This window comes from Parambassis ranga, chromosome 15, assembly GCF_900634625.1.
Source record: "Parambassis ranga chromosome 15, fParRan2.1, whole genome shotgun sequence".
Taxonomy (NCBI): Eukaryota; Metazoa; Chordata; class Actinopteri; family Ambassidae; genus Parambassis; species Parambassis ranga.
Window position 1 is genome coordinate 14,472,115 of NC_041035.1, and position 27,278 is coordinate 14,499,392.

Genomic DNA, 27,278 nt, shown 5'->3' on the forward strand with positions numbered 1-27,278 from the left:
TGCCCCACACATGCATTATGCACATACATAGATAGGATGAGTGACTTTAGGTTCAGTGATAAACTCCTACTGTCACAGGCTGCAAGTCAGTGAGGTAATCCCACTTCCTCATCTTCTATCAGGACAAGGTGAGTTATTTTTTTTTAGTTCACATTAGCTGTGTTCCTTTGTTGAAGGACAACAAGCAGGAATGTTTTTCACAGAGTGGATGCCACTTTCGCCACTGAGGAATTCTGATCGGTGTACCACAGCACAATATGAAACCTGTGTTTATCGCTGCATGCTGAGATACCAAATAAAGGATGAAACAGAAATGTTGACATCCAAAAGTACACAATGTTCCTTTTAGTAGGCAGGTAGAAATCCAGAGACATATAAATGGAGGAGGAAGAAGGGCTGCTGGTGCAGCCGCCATTCTGGGAAAAATGCGGTATAATTGATGCACGAGCATCAAACTTATCAGAAGTGCTCTTATGTGGGCTCACACTTCCTTCCACTCTACTGTTCTCTTGTTGACAGTAAAAATAAGACATTACTTACTTTTGATTGGAAACGAATGTATGAATGAATGGATTGTGACATTTATGCCTCACTGTAGCTAATGTTAGCTCACTTGTAGCTAATCATGTAATCCATCCTAATCAGAGGGCAAATCCAGCTGTGCATCTGCCCCAGTGTGAACAGCCTCAATAGTTAACATGGCTGCCAAGGAGAAGCAGGTTTTTCCACAGTTGTTGTGAACCAAGTCTCCAAATTGAAGCAATAAAAGCACAGAATCATTTCTCTTGAGCCAGTCAAACTAAATCAAACTAGGACACCTCCGCTGTGGTGTTCTTACCTGGTGGCCCCATGGGTCCTGGATCTCCTGGTAACCCCAGCCCAAGCTGGCCTCGTTCTCCTTTCTGACCCCTGTATCCTGAAAGGGACAAACACACACACATAGAAAACAGCCTGAGAACAAATACTGCAGGGGTGAGAGTGTCATGTTTACAGAGAGCGTAGAAATGTTAGTAACATTAGTACAAAAGCCATAACAAGTAAAATCCAGGACAAGGACACATTGGTGCAACCTTCATGTCTGTCCAGAGACTCATACATACAGGTTCTTAACAATATCAATATAAACACCAGCGGCACTACAACAACAACAACAACAACAACAACGTCAGGCATCAGGTCTAGAGAGAAGCAGCGAAGGTGATGGAGAAAAAGAGAACTCTGAATTCCCAGTTTTAGTCCCAAACCTTTGAATAATAAAAGACATACTGACATCCTGTCACAACAGAAATCATCAAACACGCCATCTGTACGTTAGTGTTTGAAGAAAGAGGTGTTGTGGATTTGTACAGCTTTCTGTCAACAACAGGGCCACGAGCAAAAGTATTTGAAGAATTTCAAGACAGAGGGAAGAACCTTTTATCGAATCAGAGGCCAGATATGTGGGTCAGAGTGAATAGACAGGCCTAATCAATCATTGATTGTATAGGAAATGAACGTAACAATCCCTGCTATTCACAACAGCTACACTAAAACTGACCGGCTGCTCAGAAACAAAACAAGCAGTGAAAACAAGTGCATGCGCAGTCTGTCAAAAAAGGCTGATTAGAAGAGTAGAACAAAAAAAGAAGAAGTTTGCACTTCATTCTGAGGTCAGTTCAGGCAGCCAGCACAATGCTTATAACAATATGCACACAGTTGTATTATTCAAAGGACTTTTTTACTGCATGCAAAGCCGGTAAGTCTTTACAGTTCAAAAACAGCAGCATACCAAGTCAGAGTCTGAGGGGCTGCAAAAATATTTCCCCATGAGGCACTTAAAGTAATGGAGTCTCACAACCAGCGGTTGCATAGAGTGCATCAGAAACATTGACAGGGGCATCAAGCATTGCACCGCCTGGCCCAAAGGGGAAACGCTTCAACGCTTACATGTCAGAGAAAATCTCAGAGAAGAAGAAAAAAAAAGGCTTATGAATGCTCCAAAACCGAATCTCAAAAGAGAGAGGGGCTATCCACACATTGCCACAATAATGAGACTTCTTTCAACACTCACAGAGCCTGGGGCATTCATTCAGGGAAGAGACGTTCCATGGAGAAAAGTGCTCTGTACCTTAAGCATGAAAAAATAAAAATACTGAATAGCACACAGGGCAATAAGCTTGGGTGGCGAGCTGGATTGGTGCACTATCTGTGATAAATTGAGAATGTGGTTGAACAGACTTGTTGTGAGGGCACTAATGGACAAAGTATGTTAACAATAAAAAAATCATACTGCCAAACAGTGTGTTTTTCATGCTTGACTGATAGGTTTGCAGTCATGCTGTAAACATTATTAACAGCAACATCTATGTGTGCTTCATAAAAGAGAAAAAAACTACACCTTCCCTTTCACCAGCCGCTCCATCAAGTACTCTGGAATATTTACTGACATTTCCATATTTTACAGGTAAAAGCAGAGCAGCTCTAAAACATGGTCATTAAAAACAGTTTGTTCCAGTCATCACTAATAAACACACAGAGTTAACCCAAATACAAAATTAAAAATAAAAAGTTAAAACAAACAAAATGCAGAATTAATGAAATGTGCACTTAAAGACAATGACTTAACATTAGAGGAAAAAAATCTCAGAAGTAAGAAAGATGAATAGAATGATAAATGAGAACTCAATTACAACAACAAAGGAGGAAATCAAAGAAATGATGCTCTCCAGCATGAGTCCTTCTGGGCATTTTCAAACAGCTTGAGACTTTCACCCATGTGAAATGAAACCATGAGGAGAAAGAGAGAGAGAGAGAGAGAGAGAGAGAGAGAGAGAGGGAACATTCAACAGAGGGGTTATTTTTCTCCATAAACAATTCATTTTAACACAATGGAGAAGAAGTCAAATTGGATATTCCAGAGGAGCACAGTCTCCAGCGGAGGATGACGAGAAATAATGAGGAAATATTACCCCAAACTCTCTCACCAGCTGAGTGGAAGCACGAGTCAACAAAGAAAAAATTAAGAAGTTGTTGAATATTTGATTTATCAAGGGAAATAACTTTCCTCTTTATTTTCAATAAATATTTATTGCAAAGCTGCAGTAAGAATCACCTATAAAACACTCTTTTGAAGCATAAAAAATAAAACAAGCACAAAAAAACAAAACAAAAGACATGTGTAATGCCAGGGGCATTAACACACAGCACAAATATTTATAGTTAAGTAGTTGCCTTCTATAACTACATTATTCATGACTGGTAGCAGCAGTATATATATATATATATATATATATATATATATATATATATATATATATTATAGCAATGGGTTAAATGTAAATGGTCTTGAAAAAATTGTGAGGTAGATACAAAGCTCAAAGAGAAAGCTCAAAGAGAAAGATGCAGTGGAGCGTCGATGTGCGCCAACACAGAAAAAAAAAACTTCTCTTCAAAAAGTAGTTCTGCGGCGGACACAATGAAAATCTAAGCAAGTTCGAGGTACAAAGTCTGACCCACCAGTGTTGTATGTGCAGTCAGAAAGTTGTATTACTTTGATAAAGGATTGTCCACCCTCCTTTCCTGACTACGCTCCTTTTGTGCTTTAGAGCCTTTCTTTCCTGGAGTGAGGTATCAATACTGGGGTTCTTTCCTGTCCACACTGATAACACTCTCTCTTATTCACAGCCAATTCTTCGTTTGTCTTCATATTTCCCAGAGAGCCGCTGTGCACCAGACTCCTGGCCTTGCCTCTGCTCCCCGCCCCTCAGTCTGCATTGATATATGGGTCTATGCAAGAGAAAAATACCCATGAATCCGTACAAGGTGTCAGTGTCAGCCCGACCCCAAATCCAGCCAGTTGCCAGTGTTTTAAAATCAACTCTTTATACACACAGAACACTACGTTTAACTGGCATGAACCTGCATCTGTAGCTGTAGATATGCTACAGCACACCACACAGGAAGCTAGCTGGATTAACTGTATATGTAAAGCACCACTAATGAAGCATACACATATGCAGATCAACATTCAGTTAAATCAGACAACATATGGTTAATCATGTTTCACCAACAGTTCATTAAAGGTAGGGTAGGAGATTTTGAAAACTCAGTGAGAGTGGAGTGTCAGCCAGATTTTGAAAGTAAACACAGGTCCCTTTCTCTCGTAGCTCACCCCGAAGCCACGCCTCCCAACCAGTCTGTGACTTCGGCCATCATGCACGTACCTCTCTGGTGTGCGCAGAGCAGGAAGAGAGTGACAACCAGCCAATACTCCGAGCAGGTGCGCCTCGTAGGATTGGATGATGTTTTTAGCGTTTTATAGCTTCCACAGATGATTAATATTCTTTGTTTTAATGTGAAACTGCTGAACTAATCGGTTGCTATCGGATTGTAAAGAGAAGTTACACTTATTTAACAAAAAGTGCATCAGAATGAAATCTCCTACCCTACCTTTAAATGTTAAATGTTCTACCCATTTCAACGGCAGTGATCAATTTTCTGACGTCCAGCTGTTCAGCCTCAGCTCCTACCTTGAGGACCAGGCGGACCAGGAGATCCAGGCTCTCCTGGTGAACCTGGTAATCCATCCCTTCCAGGAGGTCCTGGAGGCCCTTGGACTTGTGAAGCTAAGATGCCTGCAGGTGTCTTTTGCGTCATGGCAGTACTTGAGAGTTTCTCTGCAAAGCACATGGAGAATGCTTAAAACCAGGACACAAGGTAAAACTAAATGAACTACATTTGGAGCAACTTGTACCTTCAAAAATCTTCAGTACTTCATTTCTGATAAACGCTCTGAGTTCGTCTGTGAAGCTGAGATCATCCTGTGTGGGGAGAGAATAATTCTGCATTCACTGAAGAACACCAAACAGAAACTGAACTCACAGTGAACTGGGAGCAGTGGATACAGTGTGAATATGACATCAGTATTATGCAAGGACTTAGATTTGGTCTCACTGTTGGTACGGACTAGATGGCAATTTGGGTCGAGTTTATGTGTGTGGGAAGGGGGGGCAATACAATTGCAGCAGGTATAGTATATATTTATTAGAAGCTGGGTGCAGTGTAATGATAACCTGGACAGCCCAGTCTGGTTATACAGTCCCCAGGGTCCCCAGTGCTGTGTGATGCTGCAGCTACAGTGGCTACATAACTTTAACATTGTAAAGTTGTAATATCATATACATGACAGCTGTGGTGAAGCTCAGGATTCATTTTATAAGACAACAAATTTAACTATTTACAGCAGCCAGTGTGCGTGACAGCTCACTCGTCTAAAGTAAAGTAGTCTAGACATCCACTCCTGTTAGATGCTGATCAATCCTGTCTCCATGTCTTTAATTATGAGTAGCTTCATCAATTAAATCTCCACTGTTCTGCCATATGTGCATAAATGTGTGCAATTCTCTCTTTGAAGTTGCATGTATGGATCGTTTTGATCACAGTTATTGGTCCGGACAGTTCTGGCTGGGGGGGGGGGGTGTAAATTGGTAGCGATGTGTCCTGACTGGCCCTATTCATTGCCCATGCATACATGTGAGAGGAGATATTACTATAAAAAGCTATTCAGTGAAATTCCATCTTGCATTGCAGTTTAATATAACCTATACACCACAAAACTCAGCTTGAAATGAAATAGATTCAGTTGAGGAATATCAAATTTAAATATTCTAACTCTATAAAGGGATTTCTTGGTCTTTATGTCTGAGTATAGCGATGCGCTGCCTGCTTAAGAGGAGCAGCTTGTCACTCTGCATACCTCTAAATATACTATATGGCAAGGTGAATCAAGGGAAATATATTCAGGCTTCAAAAGCCTTTTTGTCAGTCTGCATTCCAGACCTGCGCTGGTAACAAAGGCAAACAATAGCCGTGGACCTTGAATCTTTGCATTCGAAACAGTTTTTCATCTCTGTGAATGTTACGTAACTGTTGTGGCTGCATACAGTAAGTGTAAAATGTCTGTGACAGATGGAGGTGTTTTCACTGCTCTGCAGAGCTCTGGGCACGCCCACATCTCTCCGTGTTTCTTTCTGCTTCCATCTCTCTCTCCCTCCCTCTCTCCCTCTCTGACCTTCGGTTGCGCCTAGATGATCAGGAGTGGGTAGTGTTGAGCAGAAAGAGAACAGCGAGCTCCCTTTGCACTGTACAGCCTTGTTTGATGTTTCATGCAGAAAGCTGTAGCCACAGCCATCTTCCATGCAGGGAATGAAAACTGAGGTAGTTACACAAGCCAGAGGAAGCAAGTTGGGTGATTAAGGTTGTAATTATCTGGGAGGATACTCTTTGTTTACTCACTGAGGTGAAAGAGAATTTGCAGCTTACCAGGAGGTTAACACTTCCCAGCTGGCCTGGAGGGCCAGGGTCGCCTTTGTCACCTTGTGGTCCGCTTGGTCCAATTGCACCAGGATCTCCTATGCGACCTCTTTCGCCCTGAACACCTCTTTCTCCGGGAATTCCTGGGTCACCCTGCAGTAAAGAAAGAGAGAAAAATGTGCATAAATTCTGCAGCACAAAGAATGGAAGCTTCTTTTCACGGCTGGCTGTATCTCTTACCACGCTGTGTACAATGACTCATTTCTTTTAATGTGTCCAGTCTCTCACCTGTCTTGTGGTTCTGTTGCCAACTACAAAGCCAATAAGCCTAATTTTGCATCCTTTATTAGAAGCATTTGCAATACATTACCACACAAGTGTGACAGAGCTCTCGCAAATTCAATAGGACACTGCGCTGAGCGTTAAATGCCCTTATCTGGCGCTTATGTGCTTGTGGGGATTAGTCATATTTGTGCTGAAGTGACGACCTCATTACTATTCATCATTTTGCGCATTATAATTTGTGTCACAAAAACAGTGTCCTTTTAAGGAAACAGCAAGGATGCTACTTACACGCTCCCCTTTGGGTCCTCGGTCGCCCGATTTACCTGTAGATCCCTTTTAGGGAAAAAAATAAAAAAGTAAACATCTGAGGAACAGGAAAAAGACTTTACTCTGACCCTGAAACCTTCCTCTCACTAAACAGATTACTGACGTTCAGTAACATGCAGGGCAGGCACTGCACTCAGTTATTCTATCTGTTTATAGGAAGCAGTGATTTCTGTAAAATCCACTATTTACTCTAATATTTGCTGTGGATTCAGCTTTGATGCCTGGAGAGAAACTGTGAGAAAGCTTTTTTTTCCTGAATTACTTGACTTTGAGAAATGCAAACTTTCCAGATACCCATTCACATCGATCGCTTCTTTACTCAGCTCAGGTGCATCGCTCGTATAATATCTCCCTGTATAGTGTTTCACCTTCTGCAATGTCACGACTCCTCTGCATCACTCCTGTTTTGTTTGACAAACGCCTGCCTTCCTCACCAGCTGTCTCTACTGTACAGAGGAGCCGGGAGAAAATACCTGTCTCTGGCTTCATGTCACAACATCTTGTGTCTTCCAATCTCTCCCTGTCACTCCTCATTGCTTCCCTTTTGCTCCCCTCACCAGCAATACCTCCGGGAGCATCTTTGTATCAATTTCCTGCTGGATTACAGGAGCCATGCAAAAGACAATCTGGCATGATGTGGTTTTAAAGCGGGCATCGCTTTGTGATGCCGTTCTCCCCTGCCTGCTTTAATCTGCAGTACTCTGTATTCCCCGCTGCCTGATGGGAGGCTTAAATCTATCATCTTGCCCACTGAAATGTGCTTCCCTGAGCATTACATTAAACCTCAAAGCAGTGTGCAAGGAGTCTAAAGGAGGAAAGGCACCTGCTAGATGGCACTGTTGCCCCACTGAAAACTCTATGTCGAAAGGCTCTGTGTAAAGCTGAGATTATGGTGGAAGAATATTAACTACACAAAAACAATAAAGTGTGGGGGCTGTCATTAAGGTGTAAGGTGAAAAAAAAAATCTCCTAAATCAGAGCAAAAACTGTAATAATCATAGTCAGTCCAGTTTGGGTGTTAGATAATATAAAATGTCTATTCAAGCAGATCCGTCATGCATCCTGTGAGACCATTCTGTGTGATTATATAGTAAATAGTAATATATTTGATCAGTCACCAAAAAAGCAGTATTTATTTCAATTTCAGGAAGGTTCATCAGGCAGGAAAATGCATATTTAATGTGAAGTGTCTACTGCCCTCTATTACAAACATTTTATCATTGCCTGAAAGCATTAACTGTATAATTAGGCTAAAAAGACTAAAAGTCAACAAAGCCTTAAATCTGCAGGATTCCATTTAGGTTTTTATCGTTAAAATCTCAAATATGCAAATAGGTTTAATGCAGTCAGCATGCTATAGCTTGAGGCAGGATAAAAATCTGCTGTGCCATCTTTCTGTAGCTTGGCTCATGTAAAGCACTTTCTATAAGGGGATTTGCAACATGTTCGCACACACACTCACCTTGTATCCAGGAGTTCCATCTTTTCCAGGTCTCCCCTGCTCAAGGAGCGCAACACAAACAAAGACATTTTGTATCAGCTCCCACTTTCGATTGGATCAGCACTGTTGCACTCCTAGTAATCTCCACAGTTAATGAGATATCTCAACCAAAGGATAATGATCCTGATTGCTGTGTGAACACTGTTTCATTGTTCGCTTAGAGGGAAAATTACAGAAACCATCTCTGATGGTAATTACGTAGAGGAATGTAATCATCTGCAGGACAAGTGGCAGCTAGCATATGTACTTTATCCATATTGTCCTTGAATCATCTTTTTTTTTCCATTAACACACTATAATGTTCCAACAACCATGGATCTGCTAATGCAGATTTAAAAGGCTAATTTTCTAGGGTGGCCATAACTGGAAGGTGCTCTGGCAACATCTAGCAGTGATTATTAAAGGAAAGAACGACAGAATTCATGTAGCATTCTTACAGCAACACCTTGGGGTCCCTCGGGCCCAGGGAATCCTGTCTCACCGATCGGCCCCCTCTCACCCTGTCAGAGAACAGAGACAGCCGATGTGTCAGTCGGCAGTGACAAAGGAATGATGCGTGGATTGACAGCTCAAAGAGAGTTAGAGGCTGCGGCTCACCGACTCTCCTGGGATCCCTGGCTCTCCACGAGTGCCGGGCTTCCCCTGTCAATCACAAGCATGGGAAGAGTACAGACTGTGTTTGACAGGTTTTCAATGGTGTCATATCTACAGCACACTGCAGCCTCCCATTTATAATATAGCTTACAGAAAATCCACTGAACACAAACGGGTCGACAGCCAGGCTCATAATCGAAGTAGTGTAGCGTGACGGGACTTATGTTTTGAAAGCTGCCTTTCTGAGTACTTAACTAAACATCATTGACTGGTTGCCAGCAGCAGACTTAAACAACACAGATGATTGATCAATGAGAAGTCAGTTAATAGAAAGATCACTTACTGGTGGACCTGGTATTCCAGGTGGACCAGGCAGACCAATATCACCCTGGAAACACAATATGCATCAGGTACATGACATATACATCACATCAAGAATACCATAAATCACTGTCAATCAAGCAGACACATAGATAGTGATATCAGAAACAGTTTATAATGGATGCTCCACCCATACACACAAAAACAAAGGCAACAACACAATAAAGAAAAATCACATATATACATTTATTATAAACAACATTCTTAAGAACTTGGGTCCTCTTCATATTTCAACAGCAAACACTTTGCATGTGTCACATTTCTGACAGTTTTCCCTGAAAGGATAAATTACTCTGGGTGTCATAGAAACTGAAATATTCCACCCCCACCAAATTTCCACACAGCACACAGTCACACTCTGTCAATCAGTGGGAACTTTTCCCCATACACATTTAGATGCTCAAAGTTTGTAGAAGTTTCTAGCTCTGCTTCAGTTAAGGAGAAATGCATTGATTACTATCGCAATGACTGTTGGCTCTAAATTGTCTATAAAGGGATTTCAGTGGCTGAGCGAGCTTAGTAGAAACATCAGGTGAAACTGACAAAAAGTCAGCAAATTAAGGATTTAAGGACACAAGAAACAATGTGAAAAGTCAGCTGCTGTCAGCTTTGTTTTCATAATTATTATAAAGTTATTATAACTCCTCAGACTTGTGCTTATTTTTAACTTGTATAATCTGACAATATCAATAGTTAGGATCCTTTGGAAAGGTTTCCAGTGTTATTAATGTACTATTATTTATCCTGTTCTGATATTTCACTCAGAAATATCTTCAGTCAATGTTGAAAAGAAACCCAAGCGACTGACTGTATATGTTCTGTAAAAACATGAAAATACAGAGAAAACTTTTCCTCTGAGAAACCACTGGACTGACGCTTACCTTGGCACCAGGTAGACCTTCAAGCCCGGGTAATCCCATGGCCCCTGGATCCCCCTGTGAGAGAAAAACACCTGCTGTGTCAAGACTAAATAAAAAAACACTCAAAACACTCCTGATTTAGACTAATGAGTCTTACTACTGACTTTTTTTGCCTCCAAACTTTGTGATGTTTTTATCTTGGATCAATAAATGGAGGGCTAGTTGGGCAATAAATTCCATGGAATGTAGCTGGTATCATGAAGCTGTCAGTAAACAACGTCAAATATAGATCAAGTGAATTTAAATCTGCACATTTCCATCTGTCCTCTTGACATTCTCAGGCAGCTATTGATACATACTGTACATTGATATGACTCAAGGTGAAATGATCCTGAAAGGATAATGATTCAAACCACCTATGATCCTTTAGAAAGCATACTCCACCTGACAATCAGAATCAGACTTGCTTTCTGTACTAAAAATAGAACCCCCCTCCCCCCATTTTTAAACTGCCCAATGCTCAAACAAGTGATGGCCTCTATCTCTACCTCATCTTGCTCAAGCTGCCATGGAGAAATGCCATTACATGGAACAGAGGGGCAACCGGTGCTGACATAGACGGATGGTCCAGGTAATTGTCACACATGTAGATTGTCATGAATAAGCCATTGCAGCTAGGGGGGAAGAGCGGGCCAGCCAGAGGATCAGCTGTGAGACAGATTAGGGCAATTCCACTGCAGCACTGGAGCCGCTCAAACAATTTATTAAAATGTCAAATTAACATCCTGGTGAAAAATCACTGTGCAACAAAACAATAAAAAATGCAATTGGCCCCATGAGAATAAAGAATTCAAATTGGTGGCAGAAATGTCAAAGTGGATTGTATTCAGGTGAGTGTGTGTGTGTTGGGGGTTTGCATTTGAAGTGCACAGAGCATTTGTAGGGTTCCCACTGGCAAGACAACAGGAACCAAAGGTTTGTAGAAGATGTGATCTTTTTTTTACTGTGTGCTGGAGTTCTACTGAAACTGTCCTCAGGCTTGAGTGTGTGTTGACTTATGCTGTATAGTAGAAACACACACAAAAAGACAAACATTTCAACAAATAATACTGCATAATGAAAAGGCTTCAACTCACAGCATGTCCTTCATCTCCTTTGGGACCCTTAAAAGAGAGAAAGATGGAGGCAAAAGAGACATATTACCTCCATAAATGTGAGAACCACTGCTATAAAAATCATAAATATCATCTGAAAGGACATGTGGATACTGCATGTTATTGTCATTAAAATTTATAATGTTCATTATTACTTGTCGTTTGTCATAATGTCTGTCTGTAAATCATTCTAATGCTATATGAGTGTCATGAAATGAAAAACACTGGCCAAGTATGTAAAAAACTTGCGTACAGCATTTTTCCACATTAAAAAATAACAAGGAATTATTAATAGATTGGGTCCCTTGTCCATCTTAACACTGATGAAGATACTCTTATTGATTGCTCCCAAGGAGCTGCTGGGTTGTGATGGATGCAGCACTGCAGGGGAGAAGCCTCATCAAGATTTAGCTATGGTTCACGTGCATTGTGCACACTAGGGGGATAGCAGAGAGTCTGCTTTTTTTGTCACTACGTTAAGTGTTCACTTTGGTGGATGGATCCCTGCAAGGCCTGTGACTGAACGTCTCTCAGGACTGGACAAGATTACAAACTGTCTGATAAGGAGGAGCGGGTGTGAGAGGGACACACCGATAAGCAAATCGCTTCACTTTGACAGAGCAACTGAACTTCTAAGGCCATTCTGCATATCAATGATTTTGTGTGTCCTGTAGTGGATCAGAGAGGCAACTGTTTGAGAGTCAGGAAGCCTCCTGGTCTTCACTAACCCTGAGCTCTCCATGAGTTTGACTGACTGTGATATAAGGGGCCTCAGAAGCCAAGATAACACTGTAGGAATGGTCAGGTGATTTGTTATTCTGCTCTCCAAGCTTCTGAAGCTCATACAGTATCCACACGTCTGTTTGCTAGTGCTCCTCCACAGCACACTGTAAAGTGCTTTGCTTCAGGCGTAACAATGATTATACTTACTGGAGCGCCTGGAGCTCCAGGGGGTCCTAGAAGAGCTCCGCCACTCTAAAAAGACATTTTTTATACTTTGACTACATGGTTTACGATATGGGTCAAACACAAAATGACTAAAGGCAGTGAAACATTCACAAGGACATTATTAATCATTTGAAAAGTCCATACTATACCTGCAGCTTGTACAGACTGCTCATCCCGTTGCCCTCAACATAAGGCACACCCTACAAAAACAACCAACAGTAAATCATTTCTCTCCTCAGAGTGCTGTAAGCAGTAAAAACCAAGACTTCTTACAGAAACTGTACAGTAGGTCTGCTGCAGTTATACACTGTTAAGCACTTAAAAGCTACATGAAAGAGATCAATAGCTCATTTGGTGATTACACACTGAGAGTGCGAGAAAGTGGGGATGTGAAAAGAACAGAAAAGAACAGAGAACAGTAGACCTAATAATCCTTGAGCCAATTCAGAGAAAGAGATTGTCTCTAAAATACAAAAGAGCACACTGATTAAAAGAGATTTGGGCATGAGAACTAGGTAATCTTGGGTATCATTTGAACATAAAAGAATTTTTTTCCCCATGATAGATTGGTAGAGGGCAGCTATTGTAAACGCAGAAGGAGTCAAGGTTCTCATTTGGAAGCAAGCGAATGCCTGTGCCCTTTTCAGGCCACTGAGCCATCCCCTGTCCTCCCTCCATGCAGTTTATGAGACCAGGATGTATATGTGTGTGTGTGGGAGGGGCGGATGGTAGAGGGAGGGGGGGCATGCCAGGTTCAAGGGGATGGCTGATGAATTATAGATTTGCCTTTGGAAGTGCTTACTCACTCGCCTTTTAAAGGGGCGGAACAAGATTCAATGCCAGCGAGCAGGTCGCCACAATTTCATCATATTTATACTTGTTTGTCAGTTATGTTTTTCTTGTTGCAGTAAACACTGAGCAAAAAATAACTGCTGGAAGAATGGCTTTGCCTCTGCAACCCACTGAAAGAAGACGCACATATGACGTAAATCCCATGACCCCCCAATGCTGGTTTAGAGACTTATTATCAACTTATCATGAGCAGCTGGATCCTGTTGAAGCATCAGGAACTTACCGGAGGTCCAGGAAGCCCTGGTCTGCCTGGAGGTCCTTCAGTTCCCTGCCAAAAACAAACCAGAGGAATTCTTAAACATGTCTGTGAAAATGGAAATGTTTATCAGGCACAGCTCCGTTCTAATGTAACCCAGTGATAAGGAGCCTCATTTGCCAACCACATGAAAAAACACATTTACAGCCACCGCAGCTCCTCTTCCACACAGGAGAAAACAGGTGTATTAATTCAGATGCAATCCTCAAAAACAGCTTCTCCAGGGTGCAGTGTATGTGTAAATGGAGCCCTTACACACTACATACATCATATAGGAAGGAGGAATACTCACTTTCTCTCCTTTTGGCCCCTGTTGGCCCAGCGGACCGGGTCTACCGATGAGTCCCTGCAGACAAAAAAAACATGTTTACAATCTGATTTGTGCACAAGTACAACATGTCTCACATACAGTATATTGTATAGATGCAGAGGCTAGATTGTGTGATGAAACAATTCAAACCACATGAAGAACAGATTACTCACCGGGGCCCCTGTTCGACCAGTCACACCAGGAAGTCCTGCAGCTCCTTGAGGCCCCTGAAGGAGACAAAGAGGAAACATCACCTTCACTACTGAAAAAACAAAGTTTATATTTTCGTGCACATCCTTGACCCAAATTCACACATTTGGGCCCCGTTCACACTGGGGGAAAAAATGTGGCTTTTGAAAATAGTTACAGTGTGTTTAGGAGCAGGGTGCAATATTACATATTAAACTTAATACCATGCAATATGTTCAATTAAGTGCAGCATACAGCATTAATTGATGTGATAAAGCTTTGTATTATGAATTATATATATATTAATATTGAGCAGAGTTTATTAGCAAACCTTTCTGCTTCATTACTGTTAGAATGTTTAGGTGTAGTAATGCATGTGTTGGCATCAACAATTTACTTTTGAACAACTTACTTATTTTCCTATAGAAAAAAAAACAACTTATGCAGAGCTATAAAACATATTTAAAAATGTCGATACCCCAGCTTGTTGAAAGCTGACTTATGAAATACATCTGCAGTCTAAAGAGTATGCTGTTTTTAATCACACACACAGGGCAGGCTGCACTCTTTGTAAAGTATCTGCTCAGGGTGCAGGAGACTGGACACAGAGTGCACCCGCCTCACTGTGGGTAGCTTTTGATAGCTTCTTTTGAAAAAAGGCCGACATTACAATATATTTACATCCTTTTGAAAAAATGGTTTCTCAATGTCACAGTGACTTCTGGATGGTTAGATAACTACCAGATTCATTTTTCTTTTCTTTTTTTTTTCTCACTCACCTCATCACCTTTATCTCCAGCAGGGCCTGAGAACCCTCGCTCTCCTTTCACTCCCTGCAGGCAGCCAGAAAGAAGCAATTGGTAAAAAGGGGGAAAAAGTGAATGTTTTTCTGAAAACATGAAAAGCCTTAAACTAAAGGCTGATGGGTGTAAACTTCAAAATGTGTCTTCCAGCACACGACTTAAAATTGCCTAGCCTGTTTTCACTGTGGTACAAGCCCGTATCCATAGCAACAACACTGCAGTGAGCACCTAAGAGGGTTCAGAATAATATGAGTTGTAGAACAGCTGGTCAGGCTTCCAGCGATAATCCAAAAGGAAATTAATGAAAAGCATTTCTCAGTGTAAATCTCTGTATACTAGATTAAACACACAATTCAGCAAACAATATCACAGAATGGGGCTATTAATGTTACAGATTCTTGCTGTTCATAGAAAACATTATATTAAATGTGTTTGGTTATTTCCTGGGTATATTGATTACGGATATTCCTGTGACTACCTTTGGGCCTTCTTTCCCTGGGTTACCCATCGGACCTCTTACACCTGGATCCCCCTATTGTGGAAAGAAGTACACATAATTAAAATGGCTGTATGCACACAAACCCTCAAAGTATGTATTAATAAGCAACATGGTGCAGTATAATGCAAATTATGGTCAGATAAAAATGTTTACAGTGTCTGTGCCAAACTGCCTACCTTTTCTCCCACTAAGCCTTCCACTCCTTGCTCTCCAGGGGTCCCCTTCTCTCCCTTCTGCCCGGGCAGCCCTGGGACTCTCGTCTGGCACAAACTGCAGGCATTCTGCCAGCCCAGGCAAAGAGCAAGAAAAAAAAGAAAAGAAAAAAGTAGTGGCACAGATAAGATTTCATCTAGCTGAGCTGGAACACTGCATTTTCGCCCTTTATTGTGTCACATCCCCTGGGTGGAGGACAAGACCCCACCTGACAAAAAGTGTTCCCTAAATGTCTGCAGAGCAGAAATAATGTGAACCCACCAAGAGTGTCTCTCATCTAGGTGAGCTGTGAACTTTGTCACACTCATTGACTGTGACATTTAGGTGAGAATCTTAAATATCATTGTCCCTTATCTAGTCTAGATATTGGCAACGGAGGCAAGAAGTAGAAACTAGGAAAGAGCCAGAGGGAAGACATGGAAAATGGTAAAAACAAATAAACTATAAATATTCTAATAACAAATAATCTAATTCTATAAATTGTAGGAAAAGCTCAAACAAACAAAATGGCATCATAACTGCATATAACAGCAGTGACGTCATGTGCATACCCTCCACGTCTGGCTGGAGCCTGAGCCTAACTAAGCACTTAATGGATAAATATGTTTGACACTGAAGACAGAAAATGACAACCCTGCTGACACCTGGCTCTTATATATGCATGACTAATCATCGACTGCATTATGTTTATTGTGAGAGTTGATGTGTCTTAAGGATTAAAAAAGTTTAAATGTCCCGCAGGGAACAACAATGAACTGTGGAGGCTAACCTGTTTCAATCAAACAAACAAAGACAAAGATTAACAAATGTAAAGGTTAATTTGCCTTCTTACACTAAATCAGACTGAAATTGTTTCACATTACGGCTGGTCTTACAGTCCCAGGAACATTCTATATTTGGTGAGTAAATGTTTAGCAACCTTCAGCACTGTGCAGCAGTTAATGAAAGAACTGGAGGTAATAACTTCACAGATTAACAAATGCTAACTACTAATCTCTCCATTACATCTTATTCTTAAAAAAAAAAAAAAAACTCAAGTAAATACCTTAAGTAAAGCACCCATGTCTCCAACAATTGGCAGGGCCGTCTGTCAGAAAAAGAACAGAGTCTTCATTTCAGAGCTAATCTAAATCTAAACATCACCGGTGTTTAAGACCATTTCATAACCATGGAGGTTTTATTTTCAGTTTTGTTCTGCAACGCTTGAGGAGAGTCTTTAATAAGAATTTGTTGCTGGAAGTCATAATCCTCACATCTTCAAAATGTTGTTGTCTTGAACTGAGAGAAAAACATTTTGAAGTGAAGTTCATGTGTATGAAAAAAAGTATAAAATGGACTATAAATGGGTATCCTGCATCTTTACAGCACCTGAATATCAATGGGCTAAAAAAGTTAAATCCTTGGCTTTGATGCAGCTTCCCTTTGTGTGGTACTCACTGCTGCTAGAGTAAACGCTCCTCATTTGCAAACCACAAAGTGACAAGAAAGACATGAAAACATGTGGCAACAACAGGGTGCTGCCAATTTGTCATAAACTGCAACATTTTCCTCAATGTGATGTTGGTTAGTGAACAGTGGGACCTGCTTCTAATTATCCAGAACTGCAGAGAGCAAAAATGATATTTTCTTACTTACTGGTTCACCTGGAGGTCCAGCAGGGCCCGGTGGGCCTGGTCTACCAGGGGAGCCCTTTAATTTAGACACAGAAAGGCGTTAACAGCCCCCCTGGGTGTAATATCTAGCTGACATGTAAGGCTGTAACTTGCTGCTTTCACACCCATCTCAGCTGGTGTGGATTTGCATCCAGGAGCTGTGAGACATTGTACCTGTTCATCCACAGTGGGTATCTGACATTCTTTAATACTGCCTTTAATCTGTAGATGTGCGAGGGAGTAAGAAAGGTAAAGGAAAGACAGATGGACTAGTCTTACTCACCTCTCTTCCTGGAGCTCCAGGAGGGCCAGATACACCTGGTGATCCACGGGGTCCCTGAAAATTATCCAGGCAGCTTTAGCAATCAAACTAGTGTTGAATAATTGCCAGATTGCTGCCTATAGCATCAATTGGCTGAAAAATAAACTGGATGTTGTTTGTGTGTCGAGAATTCAGAGGATTTTCAACAAACCTCAATTCCTGGTTTGCCTGAGGGTCCCATGGGGCCCTAAGAACACATCACACACCTTGTTAACACCACCTGCCCTCTAGCACCCAGGATCCAATAAAGGAATTGTGTTAGACACCTTTTGCTCTATTGATTCTCTGTCTCCAACAGTCCTGTATTTCAAAAATGAACGCAGACCGACTTGGTCAAATCTGTGAGGTTCAGACTAGCGATGGGGAGCATGTGATGAAGGCTACACAGCAGCACCTCACAGTAATGACCAGCAGGTTCAGCTGTGTATTTAATGAAGATTTTCCTTTACATTTAAAGAGGTTTCTTTACTTTCAAAGACAACGGCAAGACTCTGATAGTATGTAAGCTTAAACTAGAGTCCAATCTATACCAGATCATACTCACAGGTGGGCCTGTGGAGCTGTCACCGGGTTCACCCTTTTCACCGTGGTCTCCTGGCAGTCCTGGGACACCTCTCTCACCCTGACATAGACACAAGGGAGAAGTAAGTGTGGGCTCGATAATAGTGGATTCAGTAGAAGGGAGAAGCTGCTGCACTGATCATTAAGTATTCAAACTCTGCTGGATCCCATTTCCCTTTATCTTTTGCTTTTAGTAGCTTCAAGGGTAAGAAACAACAGTGGTGAAGGCAAATGGCTCGCACATGTTCATTATCTATAGCTTTTGAACTCATGCATGAGCTGTGATACACTCTATATTCAAATGAACCATTATTTTTCCATGACAACACCACTGATAACTGGAGCAAGATATTGCCATCAAAATCTAAGAAATACTCCCAATTCTCACAACAAAATAGCTCTATTAACCAAACCAGGCGAACAAACAAACAAACATGTAATCACGTTTAATTTTTAACCATGTGTAATAATAAAAGTAAAAAACTAAACAAAAACAGGTCAGTTCAATGGAGTCACACCTTTACTTCTTTTTAGCTTCAGATTAGGTTCATTGAGATCTACCTGCATATGAGGGAAATGTTTCATCTTTTGGTGAACATTCAGGGAAAGCTTGTTAGAATAAAGAGAGTTGGGGACAAATGAATGGAACTGTGAAGTATAGTGTTGTGCTTTGGTCCTAGTTTGCTGCCTGAGGGCAGCCTGCAGTCTTTAATTTAACTATTAAAATGTCCACTGATGACAATGTGAGGCTTCTCTATGTAAACTGGTCTGAAAGTGGCCCTTTCATAAGGACATGAAGCACACAGGCTAATTTGTAAATGAATGCCAAAAACCACCATGTGTAGCAGCACTAATACAAGTTAACTGAAGGTTACTCTGATGTTGAACATTATCCAGGTCAAAACAGCTGTTTGATGAAGTGATGCTGTTAAGGTAAACACACACACACAGTTACAGCTACAGCAGTTAACACTGTGGCGGGCAATGGTGATGGTTGTGTCGGTGCTGTTCCTCCTACCTTAGGCCCCCGAGATCCTCTAGTCAGAGACAACCCATCGGCCTACAAAACAACAGGAGGAGGACATCAGAACATCCACTGCACACTCATCAGCAATTCACTTTGAGAAGTGAAGTGCAGCCAAAAAAAAAGAAGCTGTTCCAGTGCTGGAATTAAAACAGGACTCTACAGAAACGTGTCATACACTACAATGCAAACAGTGCTACATTATAAGTTCATGTTCAATACTATTTACAGCAGTTTTATTAGATCCTATGCACAGAGGCGCAGTGATAATGCCATTCTGAAGAGGAAAAAGCCTTGATGGCAATTGAGGCTAGTGTAAGCATTATTTACTGTACCGTCCAGATGAGACATTGATTTCTGTGGTCAGCATGTATTTGGGTTACAACTCCTACATTGCACAATGTAAATTAGCTGTGCAGAAGTTGGATTTGAACTAACACAGCAATTCTACAGTTTTAGGGAGAAATGTAGCTATTCACTCGAACATAAAACAGGAAAGTTCAGAAAGTAGAGAACTTTTTGAGATAAATATGACTGCAATTTCCTTTTGAAAAAAAAAGAAATCCATTAGACATTATTCACTGGGACTCCACAGAAACAAAACCTTTATGCCAGAGTATGAGAGTGCAGGCTGATTGGCGATCTACGCAAATAATAATATGTCAAACGAGATGAAGAGTAAACTGTTCATTATTCATTTGCTGGCAAAATGAAGTGACACTAACTACTTGAGCAGGCTGACTCATTAAAGATGCTCAGACCATCTGCACGGAGCTCTGTTTCTAGTCTTTTTCCTTATCTTTGTCTTATATAAAGACCATAAATCAATTATCTTTGAATGCCTACACACAGAAATGACATTTATAAAAAGACAGAAGGACGTCAGCTCTGAATAAAAAGATTCCAAGCTGTATGACAGTACGAGAGTGTAATAGGAATGCTGAATACATGTTCCCTTTTGACCCAGTCCTTTTCCAATTTCCACAGTGCAGAGTGTGTTAAAGAGATTTAAATATTTCTCCCTGATTGCAATCTTGCCCTTAGTACTCTGCTCACACTCCCTTCCCTGATGAGCAGGTCTGCTGCCAGGCTTAATGTTCAGGTTGGTGTTTCCACAAACAAACAAACACCATTGTTTAAAGGCGTGAAGCACTGCAGGTGATTGAAGAGTTCAAGTACCATTACCCAGGACGGAGGCCTTGGCTGCACACCCGCCGCCTTTTTGTTGAAGTTGTAATGAACATTTCTGTATGCAAAGCCGTGTCCATAAAAGACAGCGCTTCAACAGCTATAAGTTCCACAATGGGAACACAGGTGATTACAGAGGCCGGGGTTATCCAGTGGTGGATTGCTTAATGATACTGCATCTCCATAATGTCATGGCATCTAAGCAGCTGGAGGAGCTACTTTTCTCAACATGTCTGCTTGCAGATGATCTATACTTATGGCATTCTATTGAGTTTCCCTCTGTGTTGTTTTCCTGTTCTAGACACGTTTTGTGCTCTGTGACTACAGGGCTGAAGTCGGCTCTTTATGATACCTACCATATATCCTCCGCCCGGTTCTCCAGGCTCACCCTTAGGACCTGGAGGTCCCTGGGGCCCAATCACTCCACCTAGGTCCCCCTTTCAGAGAGAAAGACAAAGTGTCTGTCATCTCAACACTGCAGAGAAGGCACTGTATTACACAACATAGAGTGTGGGAGTGTATAACAGAGGCAGGCACCATTTACAGGGAAATTAGAGTAACAGATAAATTGTTAAGAGTGACAGAGACAATCATTGTTTATGTGGCTTTGTGCCCTCCTGTGAATTTTGTAAAATGTTGTAGTTTAGAAAATGACAGAGAAGTTTGTTACAGCTGTGCCTGGCCTAGAAAAAAATGTTTCTTTTCTACATGAAAATATGTTGATTATGTTTTTATGTATTATGTATTTTACACATATATTAAAAAGAAGCTTTAAATTTAGGGCTGTTTGTTTTTATTTGTTTGTTTTATTTATCCGGAGCTGTCTCTTGAATCTGCCTTAACATCAGTACAGTAAATATGACAAAGAAGGATTATGAGGGAATGAGGCTTTAGCACTTTATGTGAATAAACATAGGAGGCTTAAGCACTTTATTTCTCTCCCATAGAGTATGACAAAGTGACTCAGTGAGCGGGGCAACTTGAGTACAGCTTCATTTATTTTGACAAGTAAGAAACCCCCCATCAAATATGCATGTCAGCCGTGCACTTTCAGCACGGTGTTGGGAGCAAGAAGGAAATTTGTGTACAAACAGCAGAGGAGACAGCCTCATTGAAGATGGCGACACAAAGTTACACTGTGATTGAAGATCGCATGCAGGGTGAATGATGTGAAAGGTGTCTTCACACGTTGTCTAGTATGTTCAACCTGTGATAAAACATCATAGCTTGGCATTTTTCTTTGAGGTGAAAACTTGATTTGAAGTTTGCCTACCTTTTCTCCTTTCAGGCCATCTCTCCCAGGCACCCCTGGCTCCCCTGGTGAGCCCTGTAAATAGTGGTGAAAAAGAGACACATCTATCACCAGGCCTTCATCTCTTCACACACATTTATCTCCTCCTCCTCACTGCTTCAGCGGGCTGCTGTGTTCCAACATAATTTCCCTTAGCCAGGATTTATGAAATGCCTCTTTTCCCTCCCTGCTTTTGAATAAAGACAGATGCTCATTACCGAAGCAGGTGTGGAGAACAGATTGGGCCTCTGCCTCCGTTCTTGGCATAAAGCGCTTAGACTTGCCTCTTTCCACTAATTAATTCTTAAATTTGATTACTGATCGTCTATGTAAAAATTCTGGACTTTTTCTGCACACTTCCTCTCTGTCTCTGCCTACTGAGGTTTATCTCTTTATCTCTCTCTTTCATTTTGCCAGCTGAGCTAAGAGAGCAGAGGATGTGGCATGGTGACAGATAAGGCATCGAGAGAAAAGAAGGATTGACATGAAGGGCTGGTGTCTAATGCCAGTGTACTTACTGGCTCGCCGGGGAGTCCTGGGAGTCCAGTGGATCCAGACACGCCTTGCTTACCCTGGCAAAACACAAAGGAAAAACCAATACTTATTTTCTTTGCTTGGCCTGAGAAATGTCTGGGCTGTGTTAAGGTGCAGCCGGCCACTATTTCAAATATTGCTGTGTTAAGTGCTGCTTCTCCCTGCCTGTTCAATAAACCATCCTTAAGTTTTATAGCAAAATACTGGTGATGCCAGTGTGCCTGAGCAGCAGAAGCTTCACTTTCAAGTGTTACTTTACAAAAAAAGCCAATAGCTGAGCTGTTTCGTCGTACGTAGAATAGATTTTACATTCAAAAGAACACATTTCAACACATGTAACATATAATTAGATCTCTGTAACATTCTTTTGTATTTTGAAAATTGTACACTCATACTTTGAGTCAACGAGCTGGTACAACAAAAGACACAGGAAAAGGTGTATAATACCTGGACTGAGTGTCTCAAAGAGGCTGAGTCATCAGAAAAAAAATCAGGAAGGGCTTTTCTCCTCTATGAAGGACTATGTGAGCACATTGCAAAGAATCTGGATGGTTTCATCATCTATGCCTCATATTATTAAAAGAGTCAGAGAATCCACAGAAACCTCTGTGCACAAGGGACGAGGATTAAAACCGACACTGAATGGCCATCAGCTGCAGGCCCCCAGGCAGTAATGCAGCACATTTATTAATTAATTTATTTTTATTAAATATTTTTGTGGAAATCACTGCTTGGGGTCAGCAATAGTTCTGAAAACAGTTTAGCACCGCATCCAAAAAGTTAAAACTCTGCCACTCATGGCGCATCCTCCCTGCTAAAGACAACTGACATCTGATGTGGCACTGGGAACCTGCACATCCTTGAAAACTCAATCTCTCGGGTGTGTTATCTCCTATTTTTTTAACATTTTACATGTCATCCCAACTGTTTGTGTAACAGTGTTGTATAAAAGGAATTTATTCTGAGGTCTGTAAAATTGATCTACACTTGATTTGCGTCAGTTCTGTGCACCGGCTGTGGCACTCTCTCACTTACTGTTGGTACAAAGATATCTTCTCACATTCCATTCTGCAGGTTTTTAGTCACAGCAATTCGATTTACTCTTAAGTGGCACGGCAAACATTAGATCAATACAAAGACTCACCTCTGGTCCTTGATCTCCCTTTAGTCCTGGCGGCCCCATACTTCCCTGTTACATGATCAAAGAGAGATGAATAAGAGCTATAACAGGGGCGGGAAAATGTAAGAAAAACATATCTTCAAGTTGAAAAAGTCTTTCTGGATTCTATAGAATTGTGTGCATTTAGAGAATGTTTACAACTGAAACGAAGGTTGTTTTTTCAATAACAGCTGGAGATAAATATCAAATTAATGGTGTGGTGTCTCAAAACCGCCTTTGAATAAGAGCACAAAGACCAGGTGCTCCGTTGGGTCACTGTCTTACTCGTGACATATATTGTCAAAAAACAACTTTCATCTGTGAACTCCACACGGCCACAGCCTGACTGTGGAGGCCTGTTAAAGAGTTGCACTCTGTGGACATACAAGACCTTGAAACCTTAATGTGTGGACAGCAGATATTGATGCACATGTCTCAGGCTTCAGTATGTCACCTTGAAACCTTGCGGCCCTTGAACTCCTCCGTCGCCCTGCAGAAAGTAAAGGAAAAGGAACGCATTCATTCTCCAGACGTGCATAAAGTAAATAGTTAAGTAAGTAAGTTGCTGACTGTGGTAAGGTTTAGAAACATTTCCTCAAGGACCTTCATGAATGTAGCTTTCATATTCTGTGAAGGTTAAAAACATAAGAGTGATTCCTTTGTAATGTTGACTTTTTTTTTTACTGTGAGAATGTGAATATAATCAAAACAGCAATGAGGCGCTCTGGATCTGTGCTCAGCACATTCAACCTGGAATAAAATAATTGATAAAACGTTTAAGTGAGCAGATTTACATAGGATAGAAAGAATAATGTCACACTTCCACTACACCGTGCCCAGTTTAGGGATTCAAACGTAATTAGATGACTAAATCTTCTTCATATTTATAATTCGGTGGAGACTCTTCTGCTGTTTGTGACTGTGTGTTAAGTCTGAAGGCCCTCATTATACATCTGCTTTACTTGCTGTTTGGCTCTGTGCCTTTAGTCTTGACTTCAAGTAGGCTGTGTCCCCAATCAGATGTAGATCATGATAATTGACCAAAACATCCTCAGCCCCACTTGTTGCATATACAAACACTTCAGGAGTCATATTCGATGCCTCGGGTACCTCCTAAGCATCAATTCAGCATCATGCGACACAACATTATCTTCTCCACTACAGCTTCTTTGCTTCTCCTATTTGCAGACACCTCAGTCTGAAAGATTGCTGAAATACTCAAGTAACATCTTTAAACACCAAAGTGTCCAATTACTTCTGAAGCCGTGCAATTTGTGGCCATTATGTGTTTAAAAGACATTGTTAGTTTTGACACAGAGCAATTAAAGCTGAGATTTAGCACTTTAATATGATTCATTTTGTATTGGATGTGCTGACAAATGGAGCATGAAGAACAATAAACCCATCACTGTCCAAATACTTATGATATAAACAATGTCTGTGCTTGTAATTTGCTTTTTTGCTTTCTTTTTTTTTTTTTACCAGACCGCCTTTTGATGTGTGGTCAATAGCTGCATCAGTGGTCTTTGTAATCTGCTTGCCTCGAGTAGATTCATGTGTTGTTTTGAGGTCCAAAGAATAATTGTATGCCAATTTATTCTGTGTCTCACTCTGTGCTCCTCAACAAAGAAAAAGGGCGAAATCAAACTCCCCATCTGAACAGCAGGTGATGTTCAATTGTTTTTTCAATAGCAAATGTCAATGTTGCTTTTGTGTGTTACATTAGAAATGGGACACGTTTTGCCCACTGTGGTGCTGGAAAAAATGTTTGAAAGCTAAAGCTGAGTTGTGTTTGAATTGTCTTTTGTGAGACACAATGATTACCTGATCTCCCTTTTCCCCCTTTTGGGCTCTTTCCTTCATTTCATCCTAGAACACAAGAGAAAAAAATTGACCACTTTAAAATCTATTTGAAGAAGGAACAGAGAATAAGACACCCATAAATAAACATTTCACATTTTATGACATGAACAGCTGCTTACAGTTGCAGAGAGCTGTCTTAATCCATGAGCTGTCATCACCTAGAAGTAATGAAAGAGACACAGTGTTCTCTAAATAGTCTCCACTGGTCTAACAATTATTGCAAGTGAAAACAAAATGAAGATAAACGGAGCGTGTGGATTGTTTTTAAAGACAATACAAGAGCTTCTTTTGATTCACCGCCCAACCTGACTTTCAGTGTCAACCGAGGTTTGATTAGAAAAGATTAAATCTGTATTGAGATAGGACATTTTCATTTCCTTTTTTGTATCTTCAGTAAAGCTCAGAAATGAGGTGACAGCAGAGCAACAGCAGGGACCTTTTTGACAGAATGTAATGAAACGGAAGAGACAAGGTCACAACCGCACGATCCACCCAAATTAAAGCAGCAATCACCAGAATTTCAGATCAAAATGTGTATTTACTAACAGTCCACAACATATAAGGACTTTCACCTATGAGAGCCAAGATCAGCTCCCAAGTGGTGGGACAATGATATAGTTAAAAGGCCAGAGCACGCTAAGGATGAACCATCAGTCCTCATTCAAATCCCTTCTTAATCCATGACTTCCATCCACTGTTATATCTTCCTAACAAAGATGGCATCAGTTTTAACAACAGCCACGATCATCTTCCAAAGCACGCACACACCAGAGAGACCCGGAGCAGCGCAGTCACCAATGATATGACTGATTGTTTCAGTTAGATTGTTTACAATCCAGTGATGACACTGGAGACATTTATTAACAGCAGGCTGCATTGAGACATCAGCACATGCATCAACAGGTATGCGTAAACTGGACATAAGGTTTGAAAGCAGATTTATTGTGTTAGGCCAGGTGTATCTGGCTCTCTGTATTCATCAGAGCCCATTAAATCCAGATGTCTTCAGGCACTTTGTGTCGTGCTAACGTCATCCATCTATGCTGTTAAAATCAGTTTGATGTAGCAACAGGAGAAAACTGATGCAATTTTGCAGCTGAAAGACAAATCTCTGTGAGGAACCGAGGCACTTCACTTGTTCAGAGGTGCCTAACTGGTTACTTTTTTTGTACATGTCATAAATGTAAGATTTTCTTTTTCTTTTTCTTTTGTCCACCTGAGCAGGAGTTCTTGTTTCCTGACGGACTTCCTGTGAGCCCTTTGAGCCTGTGATTATGGGTTGTATATGAGCAACATGAGGTGCTCTTTCTCCTCCTTTAGTCGAAATGGTCAAAGTAACCTCAAGCAAGGACCTGGGTGTAAGTCAGGTCGCCATGGGAACTTAAGGAATATGAAAGGTGGAGTCTATGGAGAAAGACAAGTTATTTGAGTTGCAACCTGGATTCCAAATATTTAGAAGATACTGTAATAAATTCAGAAAGTCACAGCAGTGTCTCTTTGTAGCTTAGGCAGACATCAGAGTCTGTAGTCTTAACCTTCAACCTGTAGTAACTCAACAACTGCAGCTGCTGTCAATTTTCTGTACGTCTCAGATGTAAAGCGTAACATTGCTTCGCTATGTGACCAGCTTTCTGTCAGAATATTTCTCAGCGCAGTGAAACGCAGCATTGAACCATTTACTTGGCATAACAGATTCGGTTTAATAGATTATAAACCTCTATTGTAAAGCAGCAGAGCAATAAAAACAGGACAGTCTTACAGCTAAAAAGACTGTTTTGCCACTTTAAGGGCGCTGGGGGAAGTGACGGCTGTGAGCTCACTGCTCCTCCCTGTCACTAATAAACACAAGGCAGAGGAAGGTTTATGAAGAGAGGGTAATGATCTGAACCCTTGCTTCTGCTGTGTAAGGGAAATCAATGCTTAACTGCCAAAATTATCTGCCATGGGAAAGCAGAGAGCACAGACAGCAACCCAAGACTGGTACTAAATATTCAAACAGCCTCATTTATCAAATGACTAATGTTTTCCCCCTCTACTGTATGCTATAGTACACATTGTGGTGGCTCCCATCTCACTGCACAGCAATGAACACAACAGAATATATCAGTTTTAAAAGAAAAAGAATTTATCTTCCTTCCAATAAGTGAAATTTTAGGAAATGTAAAAAATGGCTTTGCCAAAACACCACTACCTTTGTTTTTTAGTCCATTCTCATCAAGGA

The 27,278-nt window shown here is 41.0% G+C and overlaps 1 protein-coding gene across 3 annotated transcripts in view; it reads right to left on the reverse strand.

The window, feature by feature from the left end:
• The window catches only part of LOC114447156 (collagen alpha-1(XIX) chain), an 86,631-nt gene that overhangs the window by 4,389 nt on the left and 54,964 nt on the right, over window positions 1-27,278 (reverse strand). For 2 of the 3 annotated variants that reach the window (XM_028423268.1, XM_028423267.1), the window contains 32 exons: window positions 25,177-25,215; window positions 25,019-25,063; window positions 23,649-23,684; window positions 23,180-23,224; window positions 22,020-22,073; window positions 21,484-21,537; window positions 20,567-20,647; window positions 19,017-19,058; window positions 17,982-18,059; window positions 17,589-17,624; window positions 17,399-17,452; window positions 17,099-17,152; window positions 16,509-16,550; window positions 15,427-15,531; window positions 15,230-15,283; window positions 14,728-14,781; window positions 13,933-13,986; window positions 13,742-13,795; window positions 13,417-13,461; window positions 12,491-12,541; window positions 12,324-12,368; window positions 11,376-11,402; window positions 10,261-10,314; window positions 9,342-9,386; window positions 9,002-9,046; window positions 8,842-8,904; window positions 8,366-8,401; window positions 6,865-6,909; window positions 6,301-6,444; window positions 4,733-4,799; window positions 4,509-4,655; window positions 839-916 (listed from right to left, as the gene is read on the reverse strand). In XM_028423268.1, coding sequence (XP_028279069.1) covers window positions 839-916; window positions 4,509-4,655; window positions 4,733-4,799; window positions 6,301-6,444; window positions 6,865-6,909; window positions 8,366-8,401; window positions 8,842-8,904; window positions 9,002-9,046; window positions 9,342-9,386; window positions 10,261-10,314; window positions 11,376-11,402; window positions 12,324-12,368; window positions 12,491-12,541; window positions 13,417-13,461; window positions 13,742-13,795; window positions 13,933-13,986; window positions 14,728-14,781; window positions 15,230-15,283; window positions 15,427-15,531; window positions 16,509-16,550; window positions 17,099-17,152; window positions 17,399-17,452; window positions 17,589-17,624; window positions 17,982-18,059; window positions 19,017-19,058; window positions 20,567-20,647; window positions 21,484-21,537; window positions 22,020-22,073; window positions 23,180-23,224; window positions 23,649-23,684; window positions 25,019-25,063; window positions 25,177-25,215 — 1,873 coding nt within the window. Of the gene's footprint in view, window positions 1-838; window positions 917-3,306; window positions 3,766-4,508; window positions 4,656-4,732; window positions 4,800-6,300; window positions 6,445-6,864; window positions 6,910-8,365; window positions 8,402-8,841; window positions 8,905-9,001; window positions 9,047-9,341; window positions 9,387-10,260; window positions 10,315-11,375; window positions 11,403-12,323; window positions 12,369-12,490; window positions 12,542-13,416; window positions 13,462-13,741; window positions 13,796-13,932; window positions 13,987-14,727; window positions 14,782-15,229; window positions 15,284-15,426; window positions 15,532-16,508; window positions 16,551-17,098; window positions 17,153-17,398; window positions 17,453-17,588; window positions 17,625-17,981; window positions 18,060-19,016; window positions 19,059-20,566; window positions 20,648-21,483; window positions 21,538-22,019; window positions 22,074-23,179; window positions 23,225-23,648; window positions 23,685-25,018; window positions 25,064-25,176; window positions 25,216-27,278 lie in introns of those variants that run through there. The other variant, XM_028423269.1, reaches the window with a different exon arrangement.